Below are 24,925 nucleotides of genomic sequence, written 5' to 3'. Positions count from 1 at the left end.
CCGGATTACACAAACAGCAAGCTGTCTGTGGCTTAGATCACCACCTTGTCTACCCTGGGTCTGCATCTTCATCATCTCTCTTGTTTTCTGGGGATGAAGGTTGATTTTTGAAACTACATTTTAAGGACTTAAAAAACAGAGACATTATTCATCTAGATTGACTTGCATATTCCTTGACTAATAAACATTTGAAAAATGACCAAGGATTAATGTGCAGCTATTATAGAAAATTCCAAAAAGCATCCATACTTATCAGTTAGTACTAACATTTTTATTTCATCCTAGTCTGAAACCAGTGTTTTAAAAATAATGTATTAATGTCTTGATATTTTAGGATATGCATTTAAAATCTAATACATTTCCAAGTTGGAAAATTCTTTTTTCTTAAATCCTTATTTACATATATGCATATATTATAGTTAAGACTCTGAATTACTTTTATAAACATTCTCTTGCCCTATCCAGTGTTTTTTCCACATGCCTTTACCAGACAGGTCTCCTGTATATTAATATTAGTGATTAGTTTAAGCGGTTTCTTGAGAGCTTGTTCTCACTTTTTCACTATGAAGTCATGTGTGAGCCTAGTTTTAAAGTAATAAACATTTGTTACATGCTTGGAAAAACCTTCTGACTAGACATGAGCTCATCTAAATGTCCACTTTTCACATATGCTGGTAGAAAAGGATATGGATGGAGAGAGAATTTTTTTTTATTTCCTTTATACATATGAGTGTAAAGTAATTTTCCAAAAAATGATATTGTCCCATTTTCTTCTTCCACAGCCATGATTATCTCAAAGTCTGAGTTAACACAGCTGTCTTTCATTACTTTTAGGGCACAGGCAACACTCACCCCCCCCTAAACTGGCTCAGACCCTAGAGTGGTATTTAGTTCGCAGGGACCCTTTCCTACATTTAGCTCAAGACCCCGATGAGTATCATTGAAAAATGCCATAAAATCAAAGGAAAGAACTTATTTCATATGGGAACAGGAGAATTATGTCAGTTGAACTAAATTATTTTTTCTCTTTTAGATATAAACCATGGTTGCTGTCATAATAACAACCTTTCATTATTCTATTAGGCTTTGTACTATTTACATCACTGAGGTTTTTTATTTTTGCTCTGTTGTTATAAGTTGGATGTTCTGCCTTATCCTAGATGCAGGCATTTGAGACCAGCCACTGTCCAACTGAGATCTCCCCCTGCCCCCATCTTAGTGGAGAAAAACAGTGCTGGAAAAATCTGTCTCATAGGGCTCCCTAGAGGAAATAGGTTGGAAGCTGGCCAGACATGGCTCAGTGGTCCTGGCCAAGTGTTTGTTGCTACTCTTGAGTTCAAATCTTTATCTTTAAAGAGAAAGTAGTATTAGATCAGCAGTTCTTGAATGGGCTGCCCTTCAGGATTTCCTGAGGAATTTAATAGCAGAGCCTGGGCCCCACCCCAGAAGTTTTGATCAAATCCATCTGCATAGAGTCCTGGTTCCTAATCCTTTGAAAGCTCCCAGATGATCCTAATATAAAGATGTCAGGGATGACAACCTTCTGAGTGCCTCCAACTCACCTGACGGCCTTGTTATACACAGCCTACTGGCCACACTGCAGTTTCTCATTCTGTAGGTCAGGGGTAGGGCAAATCAATTTGGCATTTCTAACAGGTTCCCAGGTGAGGCCATTGCTGCCTGTCTCTGTGAATTGGTTGGTCTGTCGGTCGGTCTAGAGAGCTGTGTTTGAAAACCACTGGATTATATAGCTCCGAAGTCTCTTTCACTTCTTACCCTCTGCTGATGGAGACCAAGGTGGTTCTTTTGAGGAATATCATGGTTTCTCCAGGTGAATGGCTTGTTTTGCACTCTGCTGCTCCTTCAGGCAGACAATGCAGGAGGCTGACGAAGCTGCTTCCTTAGGTTCTCAGAGGTCATTTGCAAGTCCTTTGTTGGACTTGCTATGCTTGCAACTTTTGGAACAGTGGAGTGGCTTTGAATCCTTCACTCAACGGTCTGTGCTGCATTCAAATGTTTCCTATAGTTAAAAAACAAAAAACAAAACCAAACAAAACAACTAGCAGAGCTTCATGTGGCCTGTCCCTGGGGACCTTTGGGGGATGTGGAGCCCGGTATTTTTAAAGAATGAAAAACAGAACACTATAAATATTTCTGACAGGCAAGGGATTCATTTGCTTTATCTTTATTAGATTGCCCAGAAGGCAATAATTGGTCTTTGGCAAACAACAATGTGAAGACTGGTTGTAAAATTCCTCTGGCAAGAGTTAAGATGCTTCATTTGAATAGAGCAGAACAATCCTTAGGGGTCATTCTAGCTTCAAAGGCGCACACATAGTTTGAAAAGCACAGCCTGGGTGGAAGATGGACAGGGATCGTATTTGAAGTCTTTTTATCCTTTCTTTCCTGCCAGGATGACAAAGATTTGGTGCATGAATTTGTTGTGGCTGAAGGTCTGACGTGCTTGATCAAGGTGGGAGCTGAGGCTGATCAGAACTATCAGAACTACATCCTGAGGGGTAAGTCATGATGGGACATGCGGCGGCAGCTCCTGCTGCATGGGGCCTGAATCTGCTCCAGCAATATTCACACTGAGAGCTTTTAAAAAGACTCCTATTCAGGATGGTCATAAAGACTCCTTAGGGCAAGAGATGATCCCTTCATCAAGTCTTACCAGTTTCAAGTAATTAGTGATGGCTAATTTTACTCACTTTCACTTGGAATGTCTTTTGGGTTACTAAAGAAAAAAGAACACACAACTCACTTCTTTTGTGTGTGTGGTATTGAGGATTGAACCCAAGGCCTTTGCACTGAGCTACATCCCTAGTCCCTTTTCTTTCTTTTTAAAAATGCTTTATTTTTATTAATACATATTTGCAGTACATAATGATTGCATTTATCCTGGGGATTTGGTATATTTTAATTTTTATTTCAAGACAGAGTCTAGCTGAGTTGCCCAGTGTGGGCTCAAATTTATAATCCTCCTGCCTTGGTCTCCCAGAGTGCTGGGATTAAGGTATGTGCTACCATGCCTGGCTCACTAGTTCTTTATAATCTGTCTTATTTGGGGGTAGGAGGCACAGTAAAGGGGCTCAGACTCTGCGTGTTAGCAGAAAGCCACCTAAAACCAGAGGACAATTTATTTCTTGGTTAAATTAAAAATATTTCCTACGACTAGAGTTATCACCTGCAGCTTTTTTCAGAACCTACCATCCCTACCATGTTTTGACTGGGCGAGTCCAGGCTGTGCCTAGGGATCTGCATTCTACCAAAGGATGCTAAAAGCAGTCTTTACCACTTCATGTATAAAGTGCTATGGTGATGTTTGCAATGTTGACTCCTTTTGCAGTTTAGAGTTACTGGTCTTTTACAGTGGTAGTAACTTTGTGTGTCTTCATTTAATAATTTTGATTCTCTAAAAGCAAAAACAAAAGCCAGGGGTGGGAAGGGGAGGAATGATTAGGATAGAACCTGAAATTGCTGCTATACATAGTTTTGACCTTGAAAAGGAGAAGTTTCACATAGAAATATTATCTACATTTTATGGTTGCAAAAATTAAGACTCAATCCAAATGTTTTGCTTAAACAAGTTACTTCCCCCGTGTTTATCCAAGCAGAGGCTGAGCCTGGGTACTGGGGCACATTAAATCTGTTCTCCTATCCCCTCAGTGTCTATGTCCATGACCCCCCACAACCTGCATGTTGGGGTTCATATAAAAAATCCTGAAACCTCTCTTTCCTTTTCTATGGGTAAAGATATGAGATGTGTGAGTTCACGTCAAATGTTCATAGTTAGAAGTGAATGAGACAAGCAAAATGGAATGATCATTTCAGCAGTGCTGTTTTGCCCTGACAATGGTTCTTGTTAACATCCCAGCTGAGTCTTCCTCCCCCTTCCTGCACTCCTAAAAAAACCACACAACAGAAAGCAAAAGAGCAAACATAGGGATTTTCAAGTTGGTGTTGTTTTCATTTATTTTGGTAAATGCGGTGTATGTAGGAGAAAATGTGCCCCTCGGCCTCTCCTGTTGTGCTCCCTGGTGTATTCATAACAGAGCCCATGTGTCTGGGGATTCAGTTCCTTGTGTCACCTTCCATCTTTCCCCAGGCTTAATTACAAGTTGTCACAAGAGATGCCTTGCTGGTGAGTTTTATGATTTATCTCCTTCATATGATTTAAGTATTTAAATGGAAAGTAGTGATATATGTAAAGAAATTCACCACAAACTGTCTGTGTTGAAAAGCAGCTGTGTCTCTGTGTTGAAGGAGCTGGAGCAGGCCTGGGTTCCCATCTTCATGTTTCCATTTGCACTGGTCCAACACCTAGAAAAGGAGAGGCACAGAAATAAGGGCAGAACTTTCACTGATTTCTTGTTTTTAATCATATTATGAACATTCATAAATTGAACCACATAATAAGTACACTTAAAGTTATCTACTTCTGACAAGTGGCTCCGAACTGACAGTAATTTCCATTAATGTTTAAAGGATATGTCATTTTAACTTTACCAAAAACAAAGTCACCTCAACACACACACAACCCTCTATAGAAGTAATATTCCACATTTTAAAAATGTTATCCCTCTAACCCTTCTCCAAGCATATGCATGAGTTTCTAGAGAGTGGTTATCTGTTTAAACATCTGCTTTCATCTACATCCAAATCTGTGTGAGGAGCAAGGCTCTTCCAGCTGTGGTTGGCCTCATTTATCAGATAGCCATGACTTTTGTCAGAAATCCCTGTCCCCCACTCTCACATGGTTTAGAAATGAACATATGAACCTCTATAGCTGCAAAGGAGGCAGAGAAAATGAGCATTTGGCTTCCTGGACTCAAAAAGGAGGCAGACAGAGAGAAAGGTTGGCCTTGGGCCTGAGGGTTATCCCTCCTGGGTCCTATAGAGGGTGTTAGGAGGAGAAAATTCAGCATTGGTGAAAAAGCCTTTCCTAGGCTTTGGTGCTGCTGAGAGAATCCTTGCCCAGGGGACAGGTGACGCTCAGTGGCTATAGAAGGTCCCAAATGACAGCATAGAGTGAACTGTTTTTTCCAGCAAGGAAATAAGGTTCTAACAACAGGTAATTTCATCTTGGCTCCCTATCTAGTAAGTATTCATCCTTAATCGGCCGTACCATAGAGGTGCAAGGTAACTGATCAGATGTCTAAGTACTGTATTAGGATGTTTCCTCGTGACCTAGGAAGAGCTCTGTCAACTGCCTGCTGCTTCTCTATCCACATAGAAGGTTCCAGCAGGGTAAGACCCTCACTTCAGACAGCTCTTCTAAAATGAGAGGAAGACCCAGGTTTCTGTTGTCAACCCCAGAGCCTTGGCTTCATACTTTGCTCTCCAATAGTATCTGTTTATTGGAAAGCTCACTATGTATTACCTGGAAAGTGAGCCAGTATGTACCTTATTCAGGTCTCTACAAAATGCCCTGCTTTCCATGGTAGGGGGCACTTTTGTGTGTCTGCCCCAAAGCCCCCAATTCGCAGACACTTCAAAGTGATCAGGGCCCAGTGCCTAGTCATCAGCATGTTTTGATGTATTTGGCTAAAGCCTGTGCCAGGAAAAGTACCTTCTGGGGCATATAAACAACAGATTTCTTGGGGTGTGACTTTTGTTGTTTTTAGACAGAAAAAACTATCATTTTTCTTTACCTGCATGTTGAATCACCCTTTTATGACTTTGTTGAATTTCTTGTGAAGGCTTTTTTAGTGATTAGCTGCCAGCAGTCACCAGACATTGTCGAGAACACCCTTTGAATTGCCGTTCTTGGCCTGAGCATGTTTTAACCACATTACCTTGAGCAAGGAGTTAGACCAGAAGCAGACGAAGAGAGGAGGGCGGGGAGAGTTTTCCAGTTGTGCTGCTCACAGATCCCTGGAAGAACACAGAAGGCCACACAGGGCCATTCAAGGCAGATTTGAGTCGGTCATGAGGCAGAGGGAGGGGGACTGTGGGTGAACACTTCAGTTGTGTCTTCTGAGGTCAGGAACAGATGATGCAGGGTGAGCAGGCCTAGTGGGGGTTGGTTGGTGTGAGTAACTTTAGCAGGTTCTGGGGCACAGCGATGTCCCTGGGGTGATCAGGCCTAGATTTTGGTGGCCTGGGCAATGAGAGCCCTACTCAGGAGTGGTTGGGAGCGTGGGCTCCGTGGGCAGCTAAGAGAGGAGAACTGACTGGCCTTCAGCCAGGGCTTCACAATTGGGTCAAAATAGCATTTAGAAAATGGTATTGTGTGAAGTGAGTCAGTTGCCCAAATGCTCCTGAAAAGCGTGCTGTCCACAGAGTAACCTCACCAGCTCCGCATCGCGTGACCATGTGTGGGTCACCCGGGCACAAAGGAAACAGCGTGTGGACAACCCAGCCCTTGCCCACATCTGCTTCTGGAATCTTTCCATTTACCTTTATTTTCGTCCTCAGCCTTCTGTCAGATGAGAAATCCATCACTTGCTGTTGAATGAGTATCTGCGGAGAGGAAAAGATAGGTTTGAGTTGCAGTGAAGCCAACTGCTCTCTGCTAATGTGAGCAGGCTCCTGGGAAGAGGTCTTAACTGCACAACATGGAGAAATAATATTTATCTGACTTATTATTCTTGGATGGGCATAGCTAATGATCTAAAGTTCTTCAGGATAGTGAGTATTTAATATAAATTGACTGTGGAATTTTGTACCTCACAATTATTCTTATGGAAGGAGGACCCAGAGTGGTATATTCTTGGGAACTTAAGCTTTCCACAAACATTGCTGAACCTCACTATGGGCTCTGTGCCATGTCAGGACCTGGGGCTATGCCAGTGAAACTGAGGTTCAGCTCTGCCCTGAGGCAGATGTCTGATGCATTACATATATTGTATCAAACATGTCTTGTATGTTCAGTAAGTGCATAGACATGATGCTTGGGGGGAGAAAAGAGGAGAAGATAAGTCAGAGTGGCAAGACCAGCTTCTCTTCCTGGCTGTGCCACAAGAGAAGCTGCCCCTGCCGGGCTAGTTTTACATGGAGAAATTTGATTGGGTCATTTTACCCAAAGCAAAATTACAATTAATCAGGAAACATCTCAGTCATTATAAGAGTTATTTTGAGAGCTGGTAAGATCTTAAAACTCACCTAGCTCAATGTTTTTATTCTACAGGAAGAATGCAAATGTTTTACCCTCATAATATGTTTTAAAGAATGTTTTCAATATTTAGAAACTGGGAGACCTGAAATTTTAAAAAATCCAAAGTTCAGGCTTTTTTTTTTTTTTGGTGGGGGGGACAAGAACACCAGAGTTAACTATATTCCATTCCAAGAAAGACCCCCGAACGCCATGCCTTTTAGAGGAGTCCCCTAATGAAGATCAGGATGCATGGTCAGATGATATTCACTAGCATCTACATCAGAAACAGACATGTAGACATATTAGAAAGAGATTTGATGATATTAGGAGATACAAAATACTTGCAGCCTGAAAACCGGAGAAGTGTGTACTTTGCATTGCAGAGCCGTGGAAGAGAGCAGAAGGTGGGAGAGGGTTGGGGCTACACAGAGGAAGGGTACAAAACTGGCCTCAAGGTGACAAAATGGAAGCAGAGGGGACTGCTGCTTATTGGACCCAGGTTGGTCATTGGCAACTGTATTTTTCATTCAGTGGCCCAGAGTGACTCTCTTCATGCTTCTCATATACTAGTCCTGAGTCTCACCTTGCTGACTTGGAGGGAGCCCCTCCACCACCTGCTGGGAGGGCTTTCTACTTTCAGGCTGGACTAATCGTGGAAGCTGCATGTCCTGGCTTTGGGGTGGGTGACACAACTGCGCAAGAGTTCTGTTGGTGACATGAGGCCCAGGTGGATTGAAGCAAGAGTCAAGGGCAGAGTCCTTCCTCACTGATGGCTCCCCTCCTGCTGAGTCCATACGATGGAGACTGTTCCCAATAAGGAATCACGGCACACTCTGGCAGCCTTTAGGGCAAAATTGGGTCTACAGATATATACAAGATATATGCCCTCTTTGCTGCACGACCACAGTTAGCTGGAGTTGGAAAAGGCTGCTCCCTATACACGGAACATGTGGGTTCCGGTTACCACAGTCCTCACCACCCCCTGAGGTGTTACCTCTGAGCTATTCTCCTTATTTTTGTGGCCTCTCTGCTCCATGGGGATATAAATTTGAGACATCAACCTAATGACCTCACAATCTGGGAAGTGAAAATTATAGGTATCTAAAATAAAAGAATTCAGATTTTTCATAGCCAGACATGTTTGATGCTATTGCTACTTTGTGAGCTTGCATCTCAAGCACAGCATATAATGTTTTGTTTTGTTTTTTAATCTCCCTTCTTTAGCACTTTAAAAATTATGTGAATCTTGGCACTCGGTTCTGCCTTCTGCCCACCACACCTTCCGTGAGGATAGAAAACTGTCACCTCATGGACAGAACAGCTAGGGAGCGGGCCAGGAAGAAGCAGAGTCCCTGCTTGGGGTAGAATGTGTTGATGAGAAGACTCTGCTAGGACTCGCGCTGAATTGGTTGAACTTGTAGTTTGATCTCAGTTCTAAATCTGGTGTCTGAGAATCCTCCTCCTAAAGTCTTCCTCATCCACTTGTCGTAGCAGTCAAGGTGGTTTCCAGATATTGGAGTGTCAAGGGAGTCAAGGCCCATGGCTTAATGGTAGGCATGTCTAAAAAGGAACCTGCATAGAAATGGAGTGATGTAGTTTTTTCCCTCAGAGCAGTTAGCTTTAGTAATTTTTTCTCACTGGATAAGTTGTGAACACTCAATTTTCTGAAAAGCAAATAGCATAAAAAGGAAGATCAGAAATCACCCATAATCCTACCAAACTGAGTCAGCAGCCATTTACTTTACACTCGACTATGTGCTTGCTCCAAATATACCTTTTATAAAAATAGAAATATTTCCAGACACTTGTTCCTTGTTAGCCATGTCCCTGGAAGGGAGTGGTTTAAAAAAGTGGACCGAGGAAGCATACAGACTGTGTCCCTGTTGTAACAGTGTGACATCACTCAGACCTTAGCACAATTACATAAACTGCAGCTTCCTCACCTGTGAAAAGATATCAACATGTTGCAACAACTAAGTGCCTTATAGAAATGTCTGAATAAAGGATAGAGATGGAGCTAAGACAGCTATTGTCAGTACTATGGAATGATGTCTACGTAGTGACCTTAGAAGCTGAGTTGTGTCTCCTCACATTCATGTGTTGAAATTCTAACCTTAGTACCTCAAAATGTGACTATTTTTTTGAGAAACAATCTTTAAAGAGGCAGCTAAATTAAAATGCAGTCATTCAATAGGGCTGGGGCCTTATAAGAAGAGCCGATGGGGCTGGGGACTTAGCTCAGTGGTTCTACCACCTGCCTTGAAAGTGTAGGGTCCCAGGTTCTATACCCGGTGACAAAAAAAAAACCAAAACAACCAACCAAACAAACAACAAAAAAGCGAGGCTATTAGGGCACACACCTGTATAGAGTACCTCCCAGAATGTTGAATTTGTAACACATCCTGGGCTCTAGGAGTTATTTAGGTATCACCGAGAACAAATATGCTAGGTTAGAGTTGTCAGGTTAGAAGGTGTGTACACTTCCATCTTGTTTTGGACTAAATAACTGCTCTTCATAAAAGCTGGCTGAATTTATGTTCCCATCACTGTCCTCTGTTTATGCTCATCACCTGAGGCCTGGCAGTATCATTTTTCTTGGTAATTTTTGTCATTCCTAGTGATTAGGGTGCACTTACTACCACTGGTTTTTATGGTAATTTAAAAATGTGGCTTGTAGTGGTGGTTGTCATTGTAGAAATTTGTTGATTAACTTGGGAAGAATTAACACTTCACCTGAGAACTGTAAACTGTTTCCATTTACTTCTGTTTTCTGGGACAGATACTTCTCAAGCTGTGTGTGTGTGTGTGTGTGTGTGTGTGTGTGTGTGTGTGATTTCTCTTTTCCCATTTTACTGTTTTGAATTGGGACTTATATTTGCCATGTGATAGAATAGAAAATCTCTTTGGGGTCCTTTGGTATGGCCTTGTTTTGTAACTTGGTTTTAGAGTGTCATCTCTCAAAAAGGGTCTTTTCCATTTTCCTGTGTTTTTTCTTCAATTTGGGAACATTCTGTGTCTTGGCACCTGTAGTCCTTAGCTGTAGCAACCCAGCAGATAACAAGGAGACTCATGTGGGAAATATACTTTCCTGGAGATAATAATGTGCACTCCTTTTCTGTAATCCTGGATTTAAAACTCACCCTGTGTTGTGGGTTTCAGCCTCACTGGCTGTGGGCTGGGAGGCTGGAGAAGCTGGGCCACTCAGAGCCAGAGGACATGGTCTCTGCCTTTTGTTTGGTTTTTCTCTGCTCCCCTAGTTGTTTATTCCTCTGTTTTTGGTGTTTCCTTTCCTCTGTGTCCTGGTGTGTCTGCCTTTGGCCTGGCTTTCATAGCCTACGTGGGCATCTGTTGGGGAAGTGGCCTCCAGGTGGATCAAATCACATGCTGAAGAGTGTGGTCAGGGAAGGAGAGAGACAGCCTGCACTGCCTGGTGAGGGAAAGGAACTGTGTGCCTCCTGCTGCTACTGGTGCATGCAGCAGAAATGCCTCCCCACAATCTCCCAAGGGCCCACTTGTGGCTCCTTTTGCTTCCCTGTGCACCTGGCATCAGTCTGCACCCTCTTAAAGAACTGCACCAGATACCAGTGAAGACCTGTGCTTGTGCTCTTCCTTTTCCAGTCCATTCAAACACAGGAACAAAACAGACTCAAACTGAGGCAGTTTGCAGCTTGCTCTGGCCTACCCAGAACAAGGGATGCTGTGCAGATCCCAGCTTATCTACACTACTTTTTGCAGCACTGCATTTTCCATGGTAGGGAGCCAGGTACTGGCTCCAGGATCCTTCAGGTCAGCAGTTGTCTCTGATGTTTACATGGACCTGCTCGAGTCAGTGGTGTGTGTGATTGTCTCACCAATCATCTCAGGCTTCATGAAATCTCTTCTCCACTTGTGCTTCTCAGCTGTCATTCAGTAGGCTTGGATGAGGCTCTTTATTGTGCTGCCATCTGTTCTCTAAATGCCATGTTGCCCGATTTATCATCATTTGTGCCCATGCCCAGTGTCCCCTCACCCCTAGGGCTGCATGAAGAAAGTTTGGTGCCAGTTGGGTGAGGGGACTCTCACCAAAAGAAGGAAAGAATAGAGGTTTGATGACCTTTGATGGCACAAAATGCCCTTATTTCTTTTAGCTCCAAGGTGAGAGAGGATGGCTGGGGCATATTGTATGAAAAGCAGGCATCAAATAGGATCCCAAGCCTCTCCCTGTATTCAGCAGTAAGTATGGTATTTGCCATCGATTTCTTACTCTAAGTGGGTACTGCTAGCTTGAAGGATGGTTTGGCTTTTCCCTCTTCTCTAAGTTCAGGGTATTTTTTTCCTTCTAATTAAAGAATCCCTATTTTGGGGTAACTTTTAGATTAGAAAGACTTACAAGTTTAATTTTTCTAATGCAAAAATCAATTATTAATATTGCTGAATATGGAAAGTATTAAGTGGTAACAGAAATGCTTCTTGCAGAAGTCATTATTAAGAAGAAATACACAGCTGGGTGTACCTAGTCAATGTTATCTTAAACCTGGAGCATCATTGCATTGAACCATATGAACTTAAAGTATTTGATTCCTTTTTTTTACAGAAATGGCAAAGTCATATGGTTTAATTTAATATTGTTATTGAAATTTAATCTTAACTCTTTCCTGGACTGAGTAGACATGACTGCTACTTACATTTTATTTCTGGATGTGGGGGGTCAAACCTAGGGCCTTCTTCACAATAAGGTAAGTGCTGTGCCACTGAGTCAGATGCTTCTTGATTAGATGTTTCTTAAAGTTCACCTCATTCTATATACAATAATCTCTTGAAAAGAATCCAGGCCAGTTTTCAGATTAAAAAACAGCACACACACACACACACACACACACACACACACACACACGCAAATCCTTTGCCCTCCTTTGCACTTAGGCCTCTGAGCACTTCTACTGAAAGGACCATTCTATTCCTGTCCTCCTTGGCCAGAGATTTCACCAGAATTTTAGTCTCTACCAGAAGCCTCTGTCTTCTTTTATCTAAAACAAGAAAGAAGAAAGAAAAACAGAGTTATTAGGCCATTCCTGTACAGAGTATGGAATTTTCCACAACCAAATCTCAGTGCTGGGTGTTCATCAGGAATTTTTCCACTTTGTTCACACTAAAGATATGCCTGCATGCTCTGTCCTTTTCTTAGTCAGTAGCCTTTTTTTTAAGGAACTGCTGGCTTAGGTCTTGTATCTTTTCTAGGGTTTTGCCTTACAAATCTGGGCATAAGATAGAACAGAATGTCTTAAGCAGAATTAAAGCTATTGTTTTGGCTGAGATTTGCTCGACAAAACAGTTGACGTGTTCATAGATTCCTGAATTTTGGAGTGTGGAGGTCCCTCAGTAGAGGGGGCTAGCCTCCTGGCAGGGCACCGTTCTTTCCCTGACACTGTATCTTCCTTTGCCATTGATATCCCACAGCCGAGATTACTTGCTGATGCCCCTGAGCTGTGGGCTACCCATGTTCTGAGTTTTTCTATCCACAGTGCACCATATTTGAACCTCAATCGAGCATTTTCTTAGTTCTATCAATCAGCCTCATAGCTGTGATCATCATCTCTGCAACAAGCACAATCATCCATTAGATTCAAGCCAGCCATCTACCCTGAGCCCCTTCTCTCACTCACCCTCTGGTTTAATCATAAGCTACCAAGTTTATGCCTCTTTTTGGTCCATTTTGTGTCCTGTGGCATGGGTTAACCTTCTGCATTGCCGATCTGCTGCTTCAATGCTTGTAGTGTCTCCTCCCATCTGGATGGGTAGAGCCCATCTACGTCCTGCCCTACTGTGTCTATCCAGACCAACACCAACCACCCCACCTGCAGTCTCAGGGAGGGTTCTGTTCTCTCCTGCAGCCTGTGAAGGTCTTGCTCACTCCTCTTTTTCTAGTTTCCACATTGTGCTTTGCATCATACTCATCATTCAAGGTAGGGCTCAGGTATTACAATATCTAGGAGACCTTTCCTGGCCCCAGTATTTGGCCATCTGTGCATACTCTGGTCTTGACATTTACCTCCCTGATAAGCTGCTTGAACATACCCTCTGGTCCATACCCTCTCCACCGTACTTGGGTGCTTGAATGTCTCTTTCCATCCTTCTTCTTTATGCTCTTGACTGGTATGACACATTTCAGGAACTCAGTGAATGAGAGAATAGAATATCTGAAGGGAAAGTGAGTCAATACTCTTGAGGAAGCTTCTGACTTGTACTAATGATTTTAGAAAACCAGAATTTGCTAACCTGAAGCTTTTAGCCTATTGCTTCTTGTTCCTGAAAACTTGTAGCCCAAGTTTGTTTTTATTACTTAGCAAAAATGTCAAATGACTGAATTTTCTTTTTGATAAATTTGATAGCTCAGTGGATTTGGATGGAGTAGACCTTGACTTTAAGTGTCATGATTTCTGTAGATGAAATGTATGCAAAAGTGGATTGTGCTGTATAACCTGTTATATGTGTGGAGTTACATACCTGCCTCTAAATAGATGGAGTATGAGTCCCTTTATGGCATGATTCATGATGTACAGTCTCTGTTACCCTAGCACTGTCTTGCCCTCTAGTGCCTCATATTCAGCAGATGGGTGGTCAGTTGAGTGGGAAGAGTTCCTGAAGCCATGCAGAGAGCTCTGTATTGGTCCTGTTCAGTGTTCAGTGGGTAATTGTGATAAGGGTAAACTTAATGCTAGGTTCTCTGCATGCATAATCAGGAGACATGAAATGGGAGGTCATGGGTTATGTGACAAATGATCAAGGGTGATTTGAAGCGTTCTCATTTTATTTGGTTTTCAGTGTCCTCTCATTATCCCTTGCTTTCTGTATCCTGCCTCTTCTAGCCCCACCTCCTTCAAATTGGACTGTCTCCTGAAGCCCCCTATGTGATGGTGTGGCATAACTTCTGGAGCTACTTCCTGCAGGGAGAATAGAACTTCAGGGAGAATAGACTCTGAGCCACACAAAATCATCTCTTTCCTTGTGGGTACTCCTGGTTATCCTGGAATTACAACTTCACTGTTTTCCCCTCTAAGATAATGCTGTCCTTATGGGCAGGCTTGAGTATTGAAGGACTTAATAGGGGATTAGTTCACATGTAGGTAGCTAAATTTTTCTTTCTTTCTTTCTTTCTTTTTTTTTGAGGAAGGGGCAAAATTGTTGCTTTTTGAGGCAAGTTAAGAACACGGAGTAGAAGTTATAAGAAAGTGGTTTTTAGCTTGAAGGTGAGCTCTAAGAACAGAGTTGGAAAATTAGTTTATTTCTCTTGCCAACATAAACTGATCAATGGTGCCTTTCTGGAGGAGTCTGTTGAGGATTCTGAAGCCACATCCAGCATCATCAGGAAAGAATGCCACAACTGATTAGTGATGTCTGTCAACAGCTTGTAAGGTAGGGAGGAAGGACAGGAATACTGTGTGTGGTATTTGGTTATTCAGAATGTTTGTTGAGTTGATTTCAAACAGGTGTGTGGCAATTCAAGTTTTCCAATTATAGAACATGCTATTTTGCATTGAAAATGCTCTGGCAGAGACCAGATAAGGCTGTTAAACTTGAGGTCAGGTGCTACTATGTGACTTCTTAGAGCCCTCCACCCTTAAAATTTTGTGAATCTAAGTAAAATATGAAAAGTAGAGCAATGAAAGTGAGCAATTCACCTCACTGTCTTCTTCACATTCTGTCTTTGTTGCTGTAGGATCTCTAGGCTGTTACCAAATGTATATTATTCTGTTTTAGCTTCAGAGAAAACATCTGTTTATGTGACATTTTGAGGGGTTGGCAGAATGAGTATAGTTTCTATTCAAGAATTCATATATATATGGTAAGGCCAGGGACACAGGCTGGTTCTCCAGAGCCTGAGGATTGGAAGCCAGGAGGGTTCGTAGAAACCTCAGGGGGTTGAGGTCATTGGTCAGACCAAGGCAGGACTTGAGAAGCAGTTGGTACTCATGAGGAAAGTGTCCACAGGTAAGACTGCCCCCACTTTACTGCCTTCCTGTCTTCCCTTGTACCTTCCCAACATGGTCCAAAGAGTTTCTTCCCTGTACACATCTTACTGGATCATACCTGTCTTCCTTCATCCTTTTCATTTCTCCAGATCTTAATTGGAAGGTTGTATGAGCATTGACCTCCCCTAAATTATATATATTTCATTTTTTTTCAATTTGTAACCCCCATTTCAACTTTTCTATGGTTGGGAGCCTCAGCAGATAAAGATCAGTTGACTGGTTCATTCATTCTTCAGTGAGTGCTATTTAAATCCTTTATATGTATAAATCACTTTGGGGTCGAGCAAAAGATAATACAAACTAAACCCTGTAATGACAGGTACTGAGGAGAATGAGCTTAGAATGTAGTAGAGGAAGTGATATAAATACTGTAGTAGCAGAGTTCTAAAATGGCCCAGGGGATTCATTCTTCCCCAGGTATACACCCTGAATAATCCTCTTCCTCTGAGTGCAGGCCAGACCTGTGAGTGTGAACGCCATGGGATTATGACTAGGTCATGTTGTATATCAAAGATTCAAGGATTTTGCAGATATAATTAAAGTCTCAAATATTTCAATTTCAGTTAAATTTAGGGGAAGATTACCCTAGGTTGGTGAGCCTAAACAGATAAACCTCTTAAAAGAATGTCCAGAAATCAGAGACAGTCTCTTCTGCTGACCTTGAAGAAGCAAGACACCATGATTTCTACAGCTACAAGGAAATGAATTTTGCCAACAACCACAAAAGCTTGGAAGAAGACATCAAGCCTCAGCAGGAACCATGGCCCCAGCTGACAGACACTTCAATTACAGTCTTAGGAGACCCCGAGAGAGGGCTTGGTTAGGTTGTGCCTGGCCTCCTGTCTCATGGAAACTGTGAGGTGATATATGCGTGTTGTTTTAAGCTCTAAGTTTATGGCAATTTTTTATACAGAATTAGAAAGCAAATATAGTAACATACCAAGAGTCATGATGCAAAGCCATCTGGACCTGCTAGAATTGGTACAAAATACTCCACAACCTCCAAAGAGGCAGAGGTCCTTGGTGGGGATAAAAGGGAAGGTTTCTCAAGGGCAGCCACTTTGATTTTCTTCCTGGGCTTTTTGTGTGGTTGACAGACATACATTTGAGCTGAATTCTCCATGTTTCTTTTCCCTCTTCCTGCAAGATCCTCTTACATGATCTGGGTAAACCTTTATGAAAGTAATGGTGGTTCATTTGCATCTCTCAATTCTTACTGAGGTCTACACATGTTCAAACAAGGGACTCTGCCACACAAATGAGTAACTAAATGAGAAAGTGACTTAGAAGAAAACTCAAAATTTTATAATATGCCAGCATCCTGTAAGGCAGTCCTGTATGAACTTGTATAGTTCTAGAAAGTCATAGAGGTCACTCATCCAGCATATGCCCTGTGCAGACAATGGCAGTAGAGATGGTAGCCCTCTGGCTGAGGCCCTTCACCGTAAGGGACTTGGCAGTGAGTTAGGACAGAGCCACCTGGTAAGGATGGATAGACACAAAAGCATTGTGTTAAATTAGGTTTTGGATGAAAATCCTGAAGTCATCCATTTTTTTCTCTTTCCAGCTTTGCTTGCATGGGCATTTTTTCCAAAAGAGGGTTGATAGATTTTTAAGTAGTTCAGTCCTGCATCATCTATTTCAAAGACACAGGGAAGGATTTTTCAGTTATTCTTTGCTTAGTCATTCAGGACTTTTCATAATTCAGTCATTCTTTTTTCTGTAGAATCAACTTAATGTGTCATATTTTGTGGGAATTTCATAAAACAGCAAATGTACCTGAGTCAAACATTCATTTTCATGTAGGCAAAAGACAAGGTAAAGTTTTATATTATCAGAGTTGAAAATAAGGAAAATGTGGGACTTTATGGTTTTGTTTCAGAATTCCGTGTGGATTACAAAATCTCTCCATATCAGCTGAAGCCCCAATGTGGAAGGTGCTTGGAAGCAAGAATGGTTGAACCTTCTATGAATTATAGTTGAGAATAGTTGATATGAACCATCTAGGTGTACTTAGAAGCATATCAGTTCCCACTCTGCTTGGATGAGCAGATATCCCTTGGGCTCTTCACAGAGATAGCTATGGCTTGGCAAACAATGGCCAAGTGGCTTCTCTTGCATTACCTAGTGGGGACCCTCTCAGAGCATTATCCAGCTTTCAGACACCTGACCATCCTCTCTGCCTGGAGCAGGCATCAGCCTGTAAGGGAGATTGTTGCTTTTTTGTGTGTTAAACAAAAAGAGACATAAGGTTGTCTGAAACATCTGGTCTAAATTAGGTTTCCTGACTAATTCTGTACTAAGATATAAATGTAATTTCCCATAAAAAGGAATTGGTTCAAAAGGTTCCCCAAGTGCCCTATGAGTGTCTTTTAAGCTGTTAGATCAATGGGCAACAGTAGCAGTGCAACCTGTAATTTTGCCTCATGGGCTTCTTGAATACAACTGGTTCTTCTCTCTTCACTTTGATCTTCACAGCCTATGACCAGGAGCCAGGCCCACACTAGTTGCAGGACATTAAGGGGAGAACTGATCTTTTGCTATTTCTTCCCCAGGTGGCTTACAGCAAGAGTGGTAGACAGAGAGGAGTTTCCTGAGCCCACTGTTTCTGGCAGCTTCTGAGTCTGAGATCCTAGACTGCAATGGCAGTTCCTGAGACTTATTTGGCCATAGCATGAGGGCCTGCCATTGGGTATTCATTAATTAGGCACAAGGCAGTGAAAGTAAGAAGATACTTATCCTGCCAACGTGGCAGGACAGTTTCTGCTCTGGCTCTGTGTAGGTTGTAAAAGGCTGGGCTGTATGGAAGTACAGTATTGATATCTGCCAAGTGTTCAATCACTTTGCCTTGTGATACTGACCTATCTGCCACCTTAGCTTACTGTGGGCTATCTGTCTACCCATTGTCAACCTTTCTTTTACACCTCTTCAGGGATCTTGGTTTAAAGGCCCTTGTAGCCTGTGACCTTCCCACTTCACAGAGTAAGAAACCATTTGTCTCTGTCCTTTGTGAGGTGGTGTCTCTTTTGAGAACCACACCCTTTTTCATGTGCACCCAGATCCCATGGGCCCTTCTTTAAGCAGACATCTTATATAATACCTGGTGTTTGGCAGATTCTTCAATAAAGGAACCCACCAGTGACTATTGTCCAGAGGAAGCTGGGGGAGAACAGCATTTGGCACAAGGATAAGAGAGTAAATTCTTAGAATCAAAAACTAGAAGGAAAGACTCACATGATATAAACATGATGCAGCCATGTCCGTGCTTATGTGGATAGCTAAATGGAGATTTGGCATTGTTAGCTTGTCCCACTCAGGCTGCCATACCATATGATAAGAACCTGAAATAATTTGGTTCTTAGAATGGTTTGCAGGGAACAGGGGCTCTGGCTTTCTGATCAGTGATCACTGTGTTTCTTAGGAATAAAGTCTGCTCATTTGTATTTTTCCTCTGCAAAGGGCATGGTGCTGAGAGATGCAAAGGGCAGTTGCCAGATACTCTTGCTCTCTCACCCTCGAGGTCACACTCACCTGGGGGAATCTGAGCTGACATCTCATGTTTATTCCTGACTTTCCCTTTTTGCCTCAGATAACACTGGAAGTCCATGCCTGGTCTTCTGGATATGAGGGCTTCTCATTTGCTCAGGTTTTATACATACCACGAAATGCCACTGGATTTCTTTGTTTCTTAACAGTACTTAAAAGAAGACAAGGCTATTTTTTCAGATTAAGCCTTGGAAGTTTTACATGTCGAAAAAGTTGACTTTGTTGCACAGCTTCTGCCCTTTTAGAAAGCCAGGCTTGTGCACCTTGCCTTCCCTGCTTCCACCTCAGATTTGTGTCTGTGTGCTGTCCTGAATCGCCATGCATCTGCCTCCTTGACACTAGTTCCACTGATGATGGATTGGCATTCACTGGACAGAAAGCTCTGCAGTGTGGCAAGCAGCTCATGTTGGGTTTGGAGGATTCTGACCCCAGGCAAACCTCATGATTTTTTGCTATAAAGAGGGTGTCTGGAGGGCAGATGGAAGCTTTCTCACTTGGGAGTTGTATAAATAGAGATAGCTGTTGGCAATTCTCTGCCGACTTGGGATGGTGCTTCTCTGCATTTAGCTGAACAGCAGTGTCTAACAGTGAATACCTTATTCATGGGAAATTGCCATGGCTATTCTGGAAATGTGGCATCATTCAAGGACTGATGGGTTTAAACACAAGTTTCTTATCAGATTGATAGAAACTGATGTGTGAATTTTCCCTGTGCACTTAGCTTAGCTGCCTGCTAGTGTTATATACCCTGTTTTCGGTATTTTCATGATAGATTTGGGAGCAGTCTATTTCAGCCTCTTTGTATTTCTAAAGGAAAGGTACTTCATTTGAGTGAATGTTGCCTTCTTTTTTCTTTTTCATATTTTGGGAAACTTTTTATTTATGTGATTTATACATATAGGAGGACTAAAGTGGCCTCAATCTGAATAAAGCTGTGTAATATGAAGAAGAATCCCAGTGTCTGACCTCAGAAGCCAGATTTCTGGCAATATTCTCTACAAGGTTCTGTAGCAGCAGGCCCTAAAGGGTTGGCTGGATTCAAGGAACATTGCCCTTAATATTGAGAACATCTACTTCTTGAGAGAGAACAACTTCCCATGGTGGAGGGTTCCATCATGCAGGGATAGGGATGCCTAGCACGGAATCAAGAACACGGGAAAGATATACATTTAAAGGAGAATTAGCAATACTCTCATTTGTTATCAGTTGTGGTTGTCATTAAATTATTTTAAAAACTAGACTTCAAAAATGGTGTTGAGAATATTAAAAAGGAACACTTTTGTACCTACTAATCAGTTTAAAACAAAAAACATTACTAATCTGTGATTTGGCCTTTCCTGACACATTAGTACCTTCTCTCCACCCTGATCTTCCTTGATTTGTGCATTTTTGTAGGACCTGACACAACCCATCATATTTACTATGTTACTTGGGGGTGGTTTGTAGTCCAACTGGGGTAGATACTTCATGCATTCTGTTCAATCAAATGCTTCCCTGCCTAGAAGATCCTTTTGACTCTGAGTACTTGTGTTTGTGAGTACTTGTTAAAAAAACAAGAGACCGTAATGCTATAGTTTGAACCTTGAATTTTCCCCAAAGGCTCATGTGTTAAAGGCTTAGTCCCTCACCCAATGGCACTAGAGGGGGTGGTATAAACTGTAAGAGGTGGGCCTAATGGGTGGGAATTAAGTCACTGAGAGTGTGCCCTTGCAGGGGATGTGTTTCTTTTCACTTTCTGGCCCCCATTAGGTGAGCAGCTTCTTCTGCCATACCTTCCCCACCATGATGCACTACTGTTCCCCAGGCCCAAAATCAGCAGGACAACCAGTTATAAATGGAAATCTCTGAAAATGTGAGATGAGATAATTTCTTTCTCTGTCTGCCTCCTACCTATACTGGGGATTGAAACCAGGGCCTGCACACTGAGCTATACTTCCTACCTTATTTTGAGTCAGAAGCTCACTAAATTGTCTAGGCTGGGCTTGAATTGTTATCCTTCTGCCTCAACTTACCATTCCTTTTTAAATTATCCCAGGCATTTTGTCATAGTGATGGAAATTTGACTGATACATACAAGGATGTGAGATTCATCTTTGCTGATAATGTGGCCTTTGCTTGTCCATTTTCATGACTGGATAATATTTCATATATGAATGTATTACAGTTACATATCAGTTCTTTGGTTCACATCTAATTTGTGTATGTTTTTGTAAATGCAGACAAAAGTAAATACACATTTTTATTGTTACCTTGTGTCTCCATGTGAGGTTCTCTAGGAAACACCTAAGATTCACATTGCTAAGCAAAGGGGATATTCACTTTTATTCTTATCATAATATATTGTTTTCCAGTGTGAGTTAAAACTGCTATTTCAGACACAGGAGTCTTGAATTCACTATGGTTTGCTTCTCAGTAGCTTGGGCCTTCTTTTTTTGACTTTTTTCTGAGTCTTTTCTCTCTCGCGCCCCTGTAGTAACTGTGTGATTGAGATGAATGGAATCTTTGGGGTGGAAAGAGACTTTTTATTGGCCAATTTCCATGGTCCCAAAGAACCTTGCTTCTGTGTCCATGGTTCAGCTAGTTCATTATCAAATCCAAGTAGACAAAGTATCTTAGAGTCGGAAGGTGCCTTAGAGGTTTTCTGATTGGACCATCTCATTTTATTCAGAGGAAAACTGAAGTCTGGAGGAGTGCAATGACTTGCCCTTGGTCTCAGAGCTAGGCAGTGGTTTAGCTGTGGGTGTTAACTCAGCCAGGGTGCTCTCCATGTTATTCACAGAAGCAAGACCCAATGGTGAAGTGTGCAAACAGCCACAATTCCCACTTCTGTATCCTTTGCTCTTCCTGTGTCTGACTGTGACCGTGATGGTTAAGGTGGGATGTCAACTTGATTTGCTTTGGGGTCCACCAACGGGACTGGTGGAGAACTCTTCTGGATGTGTCTGAGTAAGTGATAGAGGTATAACTTTGGGGTCAATCTCTGGTCCGCCACCCATTTGCTCTGGTGGTATCCCCCTGGCTCTGTTTCCTGCCAGCATAAACTAAGCAGTTTTGCTCTACCATGCCTTTCCACCATAAAGTTTCTGCCTTGGAGCCAGCTGACCATGGACTGAATGCCCAGAAACCATGATCCAACAACAGGAAAATTGATGAATACAATGACCTTGCTTTTATGGGTGTACTATGTGAGCAAAGTTCTTTTGTTTTTGTCTTTGATAGCAATGGCTCCACAGTGTGTCCTTTGCTCTTTCTTTCAGCCGTGACTCATCTCAGTGGATACAGTCACACTTGTCCAAAGACACTCTGGTTATTGAAATCCTTTCTCATTCCTATGTTGCCCCTCTGGGGGTTCTGCTAACTAGCTCATCGCTCCATTCCTCCTTCCCTGAGTCACCACAAAGCGCATCTCATGTCACTAGGAAGGAGAGGATGACTTCAGGTTGCCTTTGTCACACCTCAGCTCTCAGGAACTCACTGGTTTCAAAAGAACCTCTTTGGTATTCACAAAGGTTGCCTGCAATGGGCTACAGAGATGTTGGCACATAGAGGGACAAGTTACATACTGATACAAGTTAGAAAAAAGGTCTCCAACGTGGAAATCTCTGGGATGGGCTCTTCTTGGGTCCCTGTCCGATATCTGCAGCTGTCTAGAATCTGCCATCCTCTCAGAACCAGGATGTCTGAAACCAGGATGGTTTGCCCGTGAGCTAGCTCCTTCCCAGGTCTTCTTGTGAATGTCAGTGTCCTCTTAGCAGGGCATCGACAGTCCCTTATCCTTTCACTGAGTCTTGTGCTTTCCTGCTGAGATATCTTAATTCACCCCCTTCCCCTGCTTCATTCCCCCTCTGCTCTGTTCACCGCCTCCCTGTTCTCTGCTCAGCTGCTTCCAAAGAAATCTCTCTGCTGTGTGCCTTCATGGTGTCTTTGGAAGAAAACCCCAAGTTCTTCCCATCCCCCAAATCATGCCCCTTAGTATTTATTCTCTGCAACTATAATTTTGAACAGTGGAGCTCTGTAATTTCAAGGCTTTCTGTACACTAAAGTATGCAGTGTCTCTTTTGCAATAGATTTCTGTATATACACAGTGGTGGATGGCAACAATTCACTCTTTAGTTTTTTATCTATATATTAGGAAATTCTAGAATCTTTGGCCTTTTCTTCTTCCAGCCACTTCCCTCCAGTCTTACCATTCCTAGAAGAGATAAGAAAGGAAGAGATCCATCTGTGGTGGCTTCTGCAGGGTCCTGGGGCCAGGGGCCAGCTGGAATATCCTTGAGGTATCAGCATTTTGGATAGCAGTGCTGCTGTCTCTTGTACTTACACGGCCTGCCAAAGACACCTCTGGATCCCTGCCCACCCAGAGTACTTCACAACTCCCACCACCTGCTCCACTCTTGATGGGAGACCAGAACTCAGAAATTTCCAAAGATCCTTTGTTAGTCATCTTTAGATTTTTAGAGAAGTCTGACCCCCTTTGTAGGAGGAGCCAAGATTTCCGTGTGTTACTTTGTAGATCCCAGAATACCTCTGAGGCAGGGGCAGCACCCTACCTCACCTGTAAAACTTCTTTTTCCTGTGTGACATTTCAGGCTTACATCTAAGAGTTAATTTGAGAAAGGTTCTGTTGCTAAAACTGGGAGTTTAGATGAGATGAAAGGCAGCTTCATTCTGTTATTCAAGGAGGCACCTGTCCACTGTTAATTCCCTGGGGAAGGGCTTTGTAAGCAGTCTATATGACTAGATTTGCTCTTTCCAGAAAGCCTTTCAAAGCCCTTAGGCCCCATCTGTCAAAGTTTCTCCACTGTGGGAGTGGAGGAAGGCAGGGGGACCCTACTGGGCCATTCTGGGCTGCTTTGATGTCTTTATGATGTTTTCTTTTACATTTCTTGCTTTACTCACTTGGCCCATTTGTTCCTTAAAACTCCATGGCACTGCATCCCAGAAGACTCATATCTTCAGATTAGAAAACAAATCAGTCTCACAAACAAAAACAACAAAAAAAATGGTACCACTAGAACTGTACTCCTGAGACACTGGACTTTGAGCCAGACACATAGTTCAGTGACACACCTGCTTCCCAGGTGAGATAATGTAGTTTTCTTTCTCCAAGAGTAAAATTGTCATGTCCTAGCTCAGATCCATAACTGCACCTCAGTTTAGAAGATCCAGGATGGGTCTGTAGACCCTGTGGCTGCCAGGCCATGTAGTTACTCTCCCCTCCCCTGCCTAATCCCTCCCAAACTCTACCCTGTACCTTCCCTCTCTCTTAAGTTACCTTTTACTTGCTTTTGGGAGTAGGAAAGGTGAACTGAAGGTCTAAGACCTTGACCATCATCCACAGTAAAGAGCTGGGCCATCTAGGGACATACTTAGCAGAAATCCCTTGAAACAAGTCCAAGGTGATTTTTCTTCCCTCAAAACAGAAGTTCCCTTGGAGAAAAAAACATACTCTGCACAGTGGAAAATCTGACTTAGAGTTATTGTAAGGCAGATTCAGTGGTGCTTAATTTAGCTTAAATGAATAATTATTACCTAAATTATTTAAGATTAGCCTATTTTGTTTGTAGGATGACTTTAACAATATTTAATAATACTTCAAAGTTATTTTCTGCCAGTTTATTTATATGATTAATTTACGCCAGAGGCCGGCAGACTTTTCCTGTAGAAAGGGCCAGAAGATAAATGCTTTAGCCATTGCAGTCCAAGGATCAAACTAGAGACTCTTAGGTAGATATTTCTTGTTTTTTGTTTTTGTTTTTGTTTGGTACCAGGGATCGAACTTGGGACCTTGTGCTTGCAAGGCAGGTGGTGGAACCACTGAGCTTAATCCCCAGCCCTAGGTAGATATTTCTATGATGAGAGAGAAAACATGGTAAGATTGTCTTACTGAACAAACTCATGATACTAATAATTGAGTACAATGTTTTTAGAACTCCAGTCTACCAATAATGTGAATGGAATTTTGGTGGGAGAAGACAACATTTTGTTCAGTTGAGTTCAAAGTTATTGTTTCTTACCAAATTGACCACGAATGCTTAATTATAAAAACCATTCTTACCTCACTGGCTCTGCAAAAACAGGCGATGAACCAGATTTGGGCTATTGGCTGTGGTTTTCGGATCACTGATATATACAAATGATTTGCATGGAAAATTCTTCCCTCCTTCCCGCAGATAGATCAAGGTAACTGCATGTCTGGGCCTAGGCAAATCAGTATTTACAAATTTGGGGATATTTTGATTTTAAACCATTGTTCTCTGTGTTTGCATAA

The 24,925-nt window shown here is 42.3% G+C and overlaps 1 protein-coding gene across 1 annotated transcript in view; it reads left to right on the top strand.

Moving 5' to 3' along the window:
* Window positions 1–24,925, top strand: part of Fhod3 (formin homology 2 domain containing 3) — a 433,804-nt gene that overhangs the window by 192,467 nt on the left and 216,412 nt on the right. The window contains exon 5 of the mRNA XM_010638036.2: window positions 2,414–2,519. Within this exon, the coding sequence (XP_010636338.1) occupies window positions 2,414–2,519 (106 nt within the window). The remainder of the gene's footprint in view (window positions 1–2,413; window positions 2,520–24,925) is intronic.

This window comes from Fukomys damarensis, unplaced genomic scaffold (assembly GCF_012274545.1).
Source record: "Fukomys damarensis isolate Sample0158 unplaced genomic scaffold, DMR_v1.0_HiC HiC_scaffold_30, whole genome shotgun sequence".
Classification (NCBI taxonomy): domain Eukaryota; kingdom Metazoa; phylum Chordata; class Mammalia; order Rodentia; family Bathyergidae; genus Fukomys; species Fukomys damarensis.
The sequence above is the reverse complement of the archived record's forward strand: the minus strand, read 5'-3'. Positions and strand labels throughout refer to the sequence as shown.